Here is a 14,496-nt window from a genome sequence, read left to right on the forward strand (position 1 = left end):
CTAGTTTCCTGCAAACAGGCCTTAAAATCTTGTTGTTAGCTTTTCACATTTGCTGTGCGTTCAAAGACTGAAGTCAAATGTTAAGCTGTGTCTTCCGAGGGAGCTTGTTGTTCACTTTGTTTTCACTGACTTCAAAGTGAAAGTGTTTATAGGAAAGAGGAATACAAGTGACTCTCTCCATGGAGCCCACTCGTGCCCTTCCTGTGCTCCACTTATGAGGCTGCAACATAACCCTTATATAGCACATCATGTAACATGCGGATGATAGATTTTTACATTAGCCAGATAGGTAAGTGGGCTACTGATTTTAAGAGAGAGATCCTTTTTGGTACTTGCAGGTAATACATTTTAATCCTTCTCATATAGCACAGTGAGCTATGAAGGACATGTGACTCCTACACCTTCTAGCCCTCACTGTTTTTATGCTATAAACATCTTGTACATTGATCTACATACTTAGCTATTACACATTGACTATCAACCCTGACTCCCTGCACTGCGAGTAACGCTATAAAAGAAATGAAATTGTGGCATTTACATTGTTATTAGTGCAAATACAGGGACAGATCAATACATCTGACATTCTTACAATGCATGCATTTCTCTTATAAACAGGGACTGATAAAGTCAAAAGCATGTCTCTCTTAAGCACCTGTGAAGTGATAAGCTGTGAGCCTTTTTTCCCCCTCCTTTGCGTTGAAGAGTGAGCCTCCCTACCGCACCCAGTCAGAATCGGAATGGAACAAAAGGAGGCCTGAGGCCCCTTAATTTAGGCTTTTATCTTTGGTCCAGCAGGAGTTGACAACAAATTAAGAGCCCCCTCCACCTGCACGTTTACTGCTTAGAATGAAAGCAGACAATGTGCATTTGCTACTAAATTTGTCCTGGCGTCTAAAAATTACAATGGGACGAGTTCAGCGTAGGCAAAAATGCAAAATTGTTTTTCACAAACGACAACACCCCGTCACTGCTCTTCTAAGCACCTCAAACCACCTCTTCCTTTGCTATCCTTTGAACACTCACTTGTAGGAGTTTCTTTAGTTTAAATTAGCAATTGTAATGACACCAGGACAATAAGAACTCATAGAAACACTAAACCTGCACTAATGCTCCAGTTTATATTTTAAACAGACAGAAATAACATAATTCCTTTACTTGCACTAGGAAATACCATACACTGCCTACACCAGAATAACAATTTTGACCCTAGCTCCATGTTAAAATATAAGGTATGGCGATGGCCACTGGAAATTTGATGTATGAGAGCCTAATTATGCAGAAGGAGTAAGTAAATTATGCCGCAAGAAAAGGCATTATGCGGCATAATGCAGCACATTTTGTAATAGTATTACCTCATTTTGTCATTTTTAAACTTGGTAACACAGTCTCGGCATTGGTTGGACCTCATTAGTACCAGTTTAATACCCAAATATAGCAATAAGCAACAGATGGGTTACCAGTCCAGCTTTGCAAAGGACCTTCCACTGTGCAGCAAGACGTGTCCCCGCATTTTTATTCGTTTTTGAGTAGTTAAAAAAAAAAAAAACCTGCAGATTCTGTAGCAGATGAGAGACTATGTAGCAAATGTATAATTATGCGAAAATAGCCGCGGCTGCACAATTGCATAATTCCAGTGGCCCTGAGTATGGCTACTATTTACTAACACTATAACTTAATTACCCTGCTTCAGGGCAAACACGCCAGTCACACTTCTCTCTTTGTGGGCCGTTCTAAGCTACACTTACCAGGCCGGATATTACAGTTGTGCAGGGGGTATTGTGGCCCCATAGCCCACACAAACACAGCATAAACCTCAACTGCATTTTACCCATCTACATATTTCTCTTCTGTCCCTAAACTCGCCTCAACCCACCACACTCTCCCGTGCTTTTACAAAGTTCGAACTTCTATTCAAGCAGCAAGTCTACTGGCTCCAAGACAATAATTTCACTCCTTTGCACTTTTATGCACAAATGTGCAAGTTGGAACATTAACCTGCCTGCTACTTGTAAACAGACACCACAATTTTAACTCCTTCGCTGCCAGGCCTTTTCCCCCACAGGTGCCAGGCCTTTTTTTGGCTATTTGGGGCAGTTTGCGCTTAGACCCTCATAACTTTGAACACATAAGCTACCCATGCCAAATTTGGGTCCTTTTTTCCTCCAACATCCTAGGGATTCTAGAGATGCCCAGAGTTAGTGGGTTCCCCTGAAGGAGACCAAGAAATTAGCCAAAATACAGCGAAGATGTTGTTTAAAAAAGAAAAAAGGAAAACAAAGGCCTGCAGAAGAAGGCTTGTGATTTTCCCTTATAATGTCATCAACAAAGGGTTTGCGGTGCTAAAATCACCATCTTCCCAGCTTTCTGGAACAGACAGACTTGAATCGGAAAACCACATTTTTCAACACAATTTTGGCTTTTTACTTGGACATACCCAATTTTTACTATTTTTTGTGCTTTTAGCTTTTTTCCAGTTAGTGACAGAAATGGGTATGAAACCAATGCTGTATCCCGGAGAGCTAAACATTTCTACAAAATTCTGAATTCAGCAAGGGGTCATTTGTGTAGATCCTACAAGGTTTTCCTACAGAAAATAACAGCTGAAATTGAAAGATATTGAAATTGAGCTGAAAAAACTGCAATTTTTCTCCACGTTTTACTCTGTAACTTTTTCCTGCGATGTCAGATTTGTGAAAGCAATATACCGTTACGTCTGCTAAACTCTTCGGGTTGCGGGGGTATATAGAACTTGTAGGTTTATCAAGAACCTTAGGTACCCAGAGCCAACAAATGAGCTGCACTTTACAATAGGTTTTCACTCTATATCGGGTATACAGCAATTCATTTGGTGAAATATAAAGAGTGAAAAATAGTTATCAAGAAAACCTTTTTATTTCCAAAAAAGTGCAGCCCTCACCATTCCAAGTGGGACTGTTTTGAGAGTTAGCCAAGCTCTCATGGCCCAAATGTAAAACCAAAACCCAGAATAATCAAATGTCCTATTGCTTGCAGTGGGATAAGATGTTTTAGTTTGCGAGGGGGGTGCTGAAAGACTGTTACCCTTTCAGTTGGGGTGGGGGCATAACAATTCCCATAGTGGTTGGTAGCCACCACCCCATTATTATTATTATTTTGAATTCCCTGGCATCTAGTAGACTTTGTCCTCTTACCCCCCCCCCCACCCCACTCGGGGGCAGAACAACTTTGGCCCCATTTATTTGGAGTGGGGGTATGGCCATGCCCCCACCTTCATATTTTGAAAAAAATAATAATTCTGTGGTCTCTGGTGGGCTTTCTGCCCTCATGGGGGCAGATAGGCCTTCCAAAAATAGGCAGAGCTTACCCCAAGCGGCAGATATGGCTACCAGTAATGTGCCCCCGTGGGGATGCAATTTCCCTTCCATCTCTGCCCAGGGGAGGGGGGGTGCGAGGCCCCCGGGGTGAGCTCTAGCACTCCACCCCCCCCCCCCCCCCCCCCCCCCCCCCTCCCCAGGTCCCCTATCTGGCCGTAACGGTTACGTCCTGGGCACCCGAGCAGTGCAGCCCAGGACGTAACATTTACATCCAGGGCACCCAAGGGGTTAAATCACTCTGAGAATCCCTCCTCCACCCACCCACATCTCCAAGCACTCCCAAGCCCCTCTCCCTTTCCAACTTTAGAGCTTCACAATCTGCCTTTAGGTTCTTTTAACACTTTGCCTGACACTGTCTACCTAAACCTCTCCACATGCTCTACCAACAATTACACAGTATCCTCCATTCCCTTTCACCACGTACAACAGTTAAAAATATATGCTCTTTCAGGCCGCCTTTCACTTATTAAATTACATAAGCTACACAAACAGGCCTCAACACCTTATGACAAAAATAAGATTAATATACAATAATAAGTTGTTCTACAATAAAATACAGCTGCATATGTAATTAATAGCACTACTGTTCAGGATACACAACCTTTGGCACGGAGCACTTTTTCTTTAAAATAGATTTTACCTAGTTGCGTTGTCACTTCTAACCTACGACAGATGCGTTCTTTCGAAACAACAAATCATCATCAGTAATATTTAATAATAACACTTTAGCAGGTATCTCTTTCTACCTTCCCTACTTTTTGCCTACCACTTATGTCACTCTTTCTATTTGTGCAGTCGGTGCGGTTGCACAAGTACAATCTGGCATCAAGGACATTGAAAACAAAAATAGTGCTTCTGTTTGAATTTGTTTTACAGGACACACGGATATCACTTCCTCTATCTCTATGCCACTGCTGTCTGCCACTTTACCCACTGCCACTGCTCTCGCTGCAGCTCTACTCTGCTTCACTTCACTCTGTGCCACTGAACCACTCTATGCCAGTGTATGCCACTGCACTCTACGCCACTTTACACCTTTGTATTCTACTCTGCATCACTTCACTCTAAGCCAGTGCACTCTATTACGCACTGCTGCACTCTTTACCACTGTATTCTACACCACTCCAGTTTAGACCACTCCACTCTACACCAATGCACTCTCCGTCACTGCTCTATGCCACTCCACACTGCAGCTCTTCACTTTGTGCCACTTCACTCAATCTACTCCATAATTCTACACTGTGCCACTCTACTCTCTGCTACACCACTTCACTCCACTGCGTAGTACACCAGTCTCCTTTTAACCACTGCACTCCTTCCAGTGTACTCAACACCACTTTACTCAAAACTAATGCACTGTACGCCATTGCACTTTATGCCATCTACTCTGCACTACTGCACTCTACGCCACCATATTCTGCAACACTATGCCACTGCATGCTACACCACTTTACACCACTGCGTTCCATGGCACACTATTATACTCTGTACCACTGTACTGTATGCCAGTGCTCTCTGCAGTGCTCTGCTCACTATGCCAATGCACTCAGCATTGCATTCTACACCACCTCACTCTGAGACACTATACTCTGCAAGACTGCACTTTTTGCCATTGCACTTGATACCATTGCTTTCTAATCTGCATCACTCCTCTCTACACGCATGCACTCTATGCCACTATAATTTACTCTGCAGCACTGCACGCAACTCTATGCTACACCTCTGCACTCTATCCTGCACCTCTCCACTTTACCCTGCACAGCTTTACTCTACTCTGAAACAATCTACTCTACGCCTCTCTACTCTAAACTGTGCCATTACACTCCACTCTGCACTGCTACTCTGCCACTCTACGTCACTGCCTCTAAGCCAGTGCACTCAAAACAAGTGCACACTATGCCAACTACTCTACTTTGTTGCTAAACTCTACTGCACTTTTACTTCACTGCAGTCTGCCACTGCATGCTTTCCCCTTTACTCCATTGCACTCTAGTTCACTGCATTCTACATCACTCTATTCTATACCACTGTGCTGTATGCCACTGCTCCCTACAGCACTCTGCAATACTCTACTACTGCACTATAAGACACTATTCTTTAAGACTACTGCACTCTAATACACTATTCTGCAAGGCGGCACTCCCTGCCACTGATCTTTACGCTACAGTGCACTCTGCCATTGCACTCTACTCTGCACCACTCATCTCTATGCCAATGCACTCTATGCCACTGTGAATTACTCTGCAGCACTGCACTCCTTGCGAGACTATGCTACACCTCTGCACTCTAACCCGCACCACTCCACTGTATCCTGCACAACTTCACACTACTCTGAAACAATCTAATCTACGCCACTGCACTCTGCCACTTTACTCCAACCTGCGCCACTCCACTCTACGCCTTTGCACTCTATGCCATTGCACTCCATGCCTCTTCAATCTGTTCTACTCTGCACTGCTACTCTACGCCACTCTATGTAGACTACGCCACTCTATGTAGACTACGCCACTCTATGTAGACTACGCCACTCTATGTAGACTACGCCACTCTATGTAGACTACGCCACTCTATGTAGACTACGCCACTCTATGTAGACTACGCCACTCTATGTAGACTACGCCACTCTATGTAGACTACGCCACTCTATGTAGACTACGCCACTCTACTTAGTCTACACCGTTGCACTTACTCTATGCCAGTGTACGCTACGCCACGTTACTCAAAAACAATGCACTCTAAGCCACTTCACTCACCAGTCTACTCTGCACCACTGTGCTATATGCCATTTCCCCCTAGGTCACTCTACTCCACTCCCCAACAATCCACTTTGACAGTCTACTCCATTAAAACTGTACTTCACTCTACTTCACTCTGACACACCACGCCACTTTGACACTGCTCCACTCTGCGATGCTGTATGCAGCTTCCTCTGCGTCACTCCATCACTTTACTCCACTTTGTTCTGCGACACACTACTTTACTCCACTACAGTACTCTACTCCGTGCCACTCCACTCCACGGCACTGTACTCCACTCTACGCCACTCTTCCATTACACTTTCCTACACTACACTCTGTGCCACTCATCTCTGCAACATTCCACTCTATACCACTGTACTTTACAGCACTCTACTCCACTCTTCCCAACACCCTCTGTGCCACTCAACTCTGTTCTATACCACTCAACAAAAGTCACTTTTCTCTGCGACACCCTGCTCCACTTTGACACTGTACTCCACTCTATGCCCTTCCACTCCACACTACTCCTTCTACGACACTTCACAACACTATGCCACTCCTATCCGTGCTACTCAACTCTATGCCACTCCTCTCTGTGGCACTCCATCGCACCTCACTCTATTCCATGACTTCCTACTTTACCACACTCCACACCACACTCCTTTACGACACTTTTAGCCATGCTGAACAGCTGCCAAGCTGGTTTGCAACATGGCTAAATCATATTGGCAAAGCCAAAAGCTCTTGCATAGGCGAGACCTATTGGCTTTGCCAATGCTTGTTATATGTTGTTTTCGTACTATTGTTCCAATGTATTCTGGTAATTGTAGAGACTTTAACTTGTGAAAGCAGTTCTGCAATTCATACTGCGAGATGTGGGTTTCATATCCAGAGATGGTCTCATATCTTGCCTTGGGTTTTGGCATTATAAAAGAGGAGGCTTCTTTTGGCACTCTTGAGTCTTAACTCACACCTCTAGTTTTGTAAATCCTTACATCTGAGCCACCTCCAATTTCATGTAGTATCTGTTGCTTCTGAGCTGCTTTCATGTTTTCAGTTTTGTCTGTGAATTTGGACAAACAGATAACGCTTGAGGACTGCATCTGGAGTCATTGTTTGTTTGACTGTCTGCACAGATAACCAGTCAGCATTGCATTTCATATGTTGTCCATTCCTCAGCATGAACTCCAAAGGCCATAAATAACCTTAGCCCCTGATCCTGTGCTGTTTTTCCCACCACTTCATACACAGGTGGGTAACACCACTTATGTGACATTGGGTGCTGTATAAAATTGGGCCGAGATTCTCTTAACCGTTTGGCTGATATTACTGTGATTTATGGATGTTCATGAATACATATAAATATGCATATATATATTTTTTTTAACTTTTCAGCTACACGTACAAGAAGCTCCCAGCAACAGTTTGACCACTGAACAAAATCAGCCAACTGCAAGCGTCGTCCTTGACTTCCTGGAGGATGACATCCTGGGTTCTCCCTCTGGGGGTGGTGGCAGCCTTTCTGGCTCAGATCAGCCATGCGACATACTCCAGCAGAGCCTGCAAGAGGCCAACATCACAGAGCAGACACTGGAGGCTGAGGCAGAGCTTGACCTGGGTTCCTTCCAGCTTCCTACGCTTCAACCGGTTGTGCAGACTAATTCGGATGGGACTCAGCAGATCTTCTCAAGTGGGGCTGAGCTCATGGGGTTACAACAGTCAGCTGTCCTCACCCACCAGGCCCTTGTTCAGCATTCAGTGGGAGCAGATGTAGTGAACAAGGCTATCAGTGTCCAGCCGTTCCTTCAGCAGGTGGGCCTGGGAAATGTAACCATCCAGCCCATCTCTAACCTTCAAGGCCTACCCAATGGTAGCCCTGGGGGGACTCTGGGCATTGGACAGATTCAGGTGGTGGGGCAGCAGGTGATGACACTCAACCAATCAACGCAACAGCTTCTAGGAAAGCCTGTTCAGCAAACACAGGTAGCCACCATGCCAGTGGGAAGCTACCTGACGCAGACTGCTCCAGATCAGCAGCAGGTCACTTTATCATCTACTGGGGTTTCCCCTCAAAGTACAGGCCTTGTAATCCAGAAAAACATGCCAACCGTATCCACCACCACGCTGAATGGGAACCCTATGTTTGGCACCATGTCTGCTGCCCAGTGCACACAGTCCATGACCGTCACCACCAGCTTGAGCAGCCCATTAATGCAGCCTCAGAATGTGATCATTCACCGGACTCCTACGCCAATCCAGCCCAAGCCGGCAGGTGTCCTTCAGCCGAAGTTGTTCCAAATCACACCCAAGCCATTTGGCCCCAACAATACCACATTGACCATCCAGAACGAGGCAGCGCTGCAACAACAGAAAGCCCAGCAAAATCTAACTTTCATGACTGGGAAACCAGGGCAGAATGTGGTGCTTTCTGGCTTCCCTCAGGGACTACCAGCCAACATGTTCAAACAACCTCCTCTTCAGCAGCAGGCCCTGAGTAAGCAAATGAGCCTGCATCTCTTGAACCAAGGCAACAGCATAGTCATCCCTGCCCAACACCTTAATCAGGCAATGCTTCAAGGCCAAAACCAGTTCCTTCTGCCTGGGCAGCTGACCAGCGCCTCCACAGTCCAACAACTCTCTGCATTGCAAGCCAACATGGGAGGGCAGATTCTTACCACTTCTCATCCCAGTGGCCACATAATAACCAGTCAAGGGCCGGGTGGCCAGTTGATCAATCAGGCAATGCCTTCCCACCAAATCCTTACCAACCAGAACATTGCAGGCCATTTGAACTTAGGACAGGTCCTCGCATCGCAGAATGCTCATGGCACTGCCCACATTCTCTCCACCCCTATTCACCTGCAACCTGGGCAGATGGGCCAACCAGCATTATTCCAGATGCCAGTGTCTTTAGCTGGGAGCATAAGCTCTCAGAGCCAGCCCTCCGTGACAGGCGCCTTATCAACTGGGACCATCAATCAGTCTGGACAAACAGTGATTCAAGGAGTTGCCCTCAACAGCAGTCAAGCTGCAATGTTGAATGCCTCAGACAACCTTAATCAAGGTGTGAGCATCCAGTCTTCCGGAGGCAGCAGCCAGAGTCCAGGCCTTATGCAGCAGCAGCCACAACAAACACCTCCTACTGCTACCCTGCTGCAAGGTGGGGAGCAGCCCTCCATACTTACTGTCCAGGCAGATCCCCAGTCTCAAGGACCAGCACAGCTTCAGATGAATGTGTCACAGCAGCCATCGCAGATAACTACTTCACAAACTAGCCCAAGCATGGCGCATAGCCCAGATAAGATAATTCTGGGACAGGCCGGAACTGGTACTATCCTCAGCCCAGAGTCCATGCAAATGTTCCTTCAGCAGGTAATAGAAATGTGTTAGTACTGTATGTGGAGAAGCCTGAGATTTGTTTAAGGGTGCAAGAGTGATCATAGTTTCTTGCTCTATTGCTAGGAAGTAGGGAGTGATTTCAGTGAGTTAGCTACATCCTAGTCCTCTTGCTAGTATCCAGAAGTGATTGTGCGAATGTAAACATCATAAATGATATACCTTACTGGGTTCTGAGGTGTCTTCATTGCTGCCCTCTGCTAGAAGTTTACTGCACTCCCCTTATTAATTATTTTTCCTTAAAGCTCCTGGACTATCCTGGCATCATTTTACTTTTTACAGCTCTTTGCCTATTGCTGGCGGACTCCCCATACACGTGGACTGTTTGTACCCACTGCCCACATCTATTCCAAGTTTCTCACCAAGAAGACCCTTACACCTCAGTCACTTTCCTGGTTGATCAGACACTACCCAGACGCGCGCCTCCTTTTATATCTATGTACTTTGGTATCATTAAGGCACACCACATCACTCCCTCCTCACTTTGGTGTTAGGAGTGATCTTTTAGGCACACTCCCACTGATAACACTCTCCACTGTTTTAGGAGACTTTTAGGGCACACCCCTTGTGTCTGTTTCTCTCCTCTTCAGTCGTTGGCATGCTTCTCAACTTTATACTTGTATCTTTCGAGCTGGAATACTCCCCAGAGATTCAGATCCATTATTGTTCTACTCCCCTTTGAAATGGATGACTGCCTCAACATATCCATCCACTTCTAGCACAGTCTCCTTTTGCTGAGCAAACTTCCAAAACACACTTTACTTTTCACACCTCATTAGTTTTTCCACTTTCTACATAACAGGAGGAAGCTATTTTGCCTGTTCGGTGTGTTAAACTGTGGCTTTCCATTTAACATCTCTACTCTGTGTTTACTCTTAGTACTGACACATACTAGATCATGTAAGCCATATAATCATATTCAGCTTCTACAAGTAAGATAACTGAATTGTTTAAATAGTACTCCACCCACAATGCATTGATTTTTGTTTGAAAAGAAGTGATAATTGGATGAGAGTTTGGGGCATGGAAGGAGTCCTCAGAATTATGGATTCAGAACCTGAACAGTTTTTGATATGTGCGCTCAGAAAGAATAAAAGATAACAAGGTGGGGGCTTAAAAAAGAAATTGCATTAGCTCTGGTGGTTGCTAAAAATGTGTTGGACATTTCAGAAGGAACGGAGCCAGCAGCAACAGCATCAATTTTACACGGCCTCCTTGAAAATGCACCAGGAACGTATTCTGAACCAGTCTGCAGTGTCACTCCAGCTGTCCCAGCCTATCTACAGCACCGCCACAGCCAGTCCAGGCACAACCAGCAGCGTGCCTGCCTCTGTTATAGTCAGTAGCAGCATAGGCACAGCTATGCCGCCACAAAGCAGCCGAGAGTTAACCCAACCCCAGAGTGTGGCGACGGAGTCGAAAGTGCTGAACCCGCTACCACCATTCCCATCTGGCCAGCCCCATCAGGTACTGCCTTTTCAGGTAGTCCCATACACTTTTCTTTTCATCCAGACACCTCAGACTCCTTCTAGCCTTCTTCTTCCACTTCTCTCTTGAGTTTCTAACTGTATGTGTTTGCTTCCACCTTGGGGTGCTCCTTGCTTGCTTTCTCCTTTAACTATGCTTTCTTGGTGATGGATGCATCATTTGGCCTTTTCTGCTTGCCGAATATGCTACTTTTGAAATATCTTCTTTCTGAGCATGCCAGTCTGATCTTTAGTGAGATTTAACACTATATAAAGTTAGTACTATGGTTCCTTAATTGACCTAACATAGACCTTGAACTTGGCCAAACAAAAGCTCACTTGGTGGGCTTCAGTCAACACCGAACAACTGTTTTTGAATGTTTCAGCCACATTTTGAAGTATTATAGTGGCTGACACTGAAGAAAGAAACCAAGAATTGCACTCTTCAGATGGCACATGCTTGCCTCCTACCTACTACCATAGAACTATCATAATATCTTTAAAAGGGAGTACAGAGCCACTGCTGCTGTTGACCAGTGTCTGTAATGTATTGAGTATAGAGACTTTCTGGAAGTTGATTAATTTCAGCTGAAGGTTTATCTTAATGTCTTTGCGGAAGAGGTGCAGCCACAGACTTCGTAGACTGGAGTACTCAGTTATGGTGACACTCTGAAGAGGGACATAATACAAATATATCTCACTATTAAAACCTGGTGCTTCAGCCTTGCCTTATAACTTTCAACGGCTGGAGTTTACTAGTAGTGTTTAACATGGATAAGCATTTACCCCTACATGTGTTCTTTAGACCGTGGAACCACCATAACAATTTCCTAATTATTTTTAAGACCTGGTTTAAGTGGGTTATGGTTATTGCCTTTGCAAATGGGCAGTTTCTTCTGTAATGCTTAAGCCTTTGTTTTGACTATTGCTAGGAATCCTTTCTTGCCATTATCCAATCCTGACTTCTGCACATTTTCTCTAATGGATTAGAATCTTCTACCAGTCACTTCCCATAACTGGTTGCTTCGTTTTATGTTTATGGACTGGATGCCTGATTTTCAGTTCCCCAGCCTGAAATGTGTTTATTGCATGCTTTGTATTTACACAGCAGTCTCTCAACATTGTGCAGTTCGATCATTGATTATCTTGTGGATTGAATTGATCTGCTCATAGTGTTCCAGGACTGATGTATTCTAGAAGACGTTTTCCTTCATTCCCATGGTGTCAGTTAATTTGGAACCTATATACTATTGCTTTACATAGCTAGTGTCTGAAGTGGTGGCAAACAGCCCATTTTAGTACGGGGTCTGTCTGCAACCTTAACATGAATGTAAACTCTTCCTTGACAGATTATTGGCTTGTTTAAACAAGTAGTTCCTTGTATTCCTGGGAATTGCATGAGCTATTTATTTCTGTACTTTACGCCCAAACCCATATATACGAACCTAGCACCTGTGGTCTCCTATGGTTATGATTTTTACCCTTATCACTTGCCATGCTGTTTACCTGTGGTGTCTTGTAGATGGTCATTTTCATTCCTCACTTTCTAGGCATGACGTTTCTCTTTCTCCTATGCTCTAAGTTAACTGCAATTGTGTATTCTATCGAGAGCAAATCTTCTCATCAGTTTCTACAATCCCCTATGGTTTTAACAGTGGATAGAATTATTTGTTCTCTGACCTGACTTGGCATCTCAACAGTAGAAACGTCTTCCTAGCAGTTCCCCAACTTTATTTATTTTGCTCTTATGTCTTTTGTGGTTTGGACTTCTTGATTCATCTCATCTTAGACCAGTGATTTATCTGGGATTTACCTGCGATTTCCCCTGCAGTAAGGATTCATCACTTTTTGCAGTTTTTCACATATGGAATTGCCCCTTTAGCAATGAAGTTCTAGTATCCTTCCATTGGTCCTCTTGAGGATAGACCTTACACCTTACTTGGCTTGCCACATTCCAGAGGTGGTATCTGGCCATCTGTTCTCTTTGAGAGAAAACCCTCATGAGCTTCCCACATTTGGTACTTGCACCTCACTCTTTGGTCTCTTAGCAGTAGGATACATTCAGCTTGTCAAAGTCTATACCTGCCTCTTTAATCCTCTAAAAAGGCGCATTTGCCTTCATCTCATTTCAGTTACCCACCTGTGCTTCTCTAGTTGATATGAACTCATTGCCCATTACTTTCGGTGCCTCCTGTGGATAACCTTCTTTGAATCATTCAGTTCCAGATGTGTCTCATGTAAGGGACATGTAAAGTTTCACCTTCTAAATCCCAAGTCTTTCTATTTTGGCTACTGGGCATAAGATCCATTGCATTCTGAAATGTACATACCTAATGTCTATCTGTGAGCTATCATATGTTTAGGGCGGTCATCACTGTACACTCCTGGCTCCACCGTGGCGATTACCCTGTCAATGAGACCTCTTTTTGTCTGTAAACAGACTTGGTATAGGTTTGCTTTGTCTTCTGCAGATAAGACTGTTGCAGTCTTAACTGCTGAAGCCCGGTGTCCTCTTTTGAAGTCCCATATAAATGGGGTATCCCTTGATGTCTCACTGTCCAGACTTGGGCCTGTACGTTGTCCCTTGTGCTTAACATCCCTTTGCACACTGATTTGGTGGTTTCCTTGTGGTATTTTGTATAGATACAACCTGTTAGTATCTCCACCCACCCATCGTGCATCTCCTGGATGTGGTGTCTCTTTTGGATGGAGTCCATTTCTATGTAGCTATTCAGACCTTATTCCTGCCAGCATTTGTCATATCAGTACGTTGTACTTCCCAGTGACTATTCATATTTTGAGGTTTTTTTTGTGGCATTTTGTATGTGCAGAACTCCTTGACACCTCACTTTCCACAGCTGGCCTCTGTCATCCTGTGATTAGCAGTAGTGCCCCTCACTTCTCCCACATGAGTTGTAAGTTCATGGCATACTGCTTATTTTATACTTTCCTCTGAATTTCTACTATTGCACATGTTTTGCTTATGACTCATTCTTACTAATACTGAGAACTGCAGCTTCTGCCGCTACTTGTCAGTGTCCTTTCTTTTTTTTTTTCTACACAGCTGTGTGCTTTGTTTCACCTCCTGCAACCAAGCTGTCCTATCAGGTTTCTTGTCTTGCTTGTAAATTTATTGTGATGATTTGTCTGTAGTGCTTTGAATTTCCTGTTGAATGGTATAAATATTTTGATGAAGTGCTTGTGATTACTATCCAGTGGAGTCTATGGTAAATGTGTTTATTGACCATGGCTTTGGGGTGACTACTTCAAGGCCTTTTTTCTTTGTATCACATGGGATCTCCTAATGCCATTGAAATAGAAAATGTGGCCTGCTTATTTGCCCTTTTTATTCCATCTACATCTCCCCTGGGTGAGTCGCTAACTATCATGCCACCATACAACAACAAAAGGGCCACATGGTGGGTATCTGTATGTTCCATACCCTGTGACTCCAAACCAATGCAGGGCAATACAATTTTGTAGAGGTATGTAGCTGATGTCATAGAGCAATATCGTTAGAAAGGAAACTGTCTTATATTTCAA

The 14,496-nt window shown here is 44.4% G+C and overlaps 1 protein-coding gene across 1 annotated transcript in view; it reads left to right on the forward strand.

Annotated features, from left to right (window-relative positions):
- Positions 1-14,496, forward strand: part of BICRA (BRD4 interacting chromatin remodeling complex associated protein) — a 508,223-nt gene that overhangs the window by 330,744 nt on the left and 162,983 nt on the right. The window contains exons 8-9 of the mRNA XM_069206977.1: positions 7,487-9,463; positions 10,658-10,954. Of these exons, the coding sequence (XP_069063078.1) occupies positions 7,487-9,463; positions 10,658-10,954 (2,274 nt within the window). The remainder of the gene's footprint in view (positions 1-7,486; positions 9,464-10,657; positions 10,955-14,496) is intronic.

This window comes from Pleurodeles waltl, chromosome 9 (assembly GCF_031143425.1).
Source record: "Pleurodeles waltl isolate 20211129_DDA chromosome 9, aPleWal1.hap1.20221129, whole genome shotgun sequence".
NCBI lineage: Eukaryota > Metazoa > Chordata > Amphibia > Caudata > Salamandridae > Pleurodeles > Pleurodeles waltl.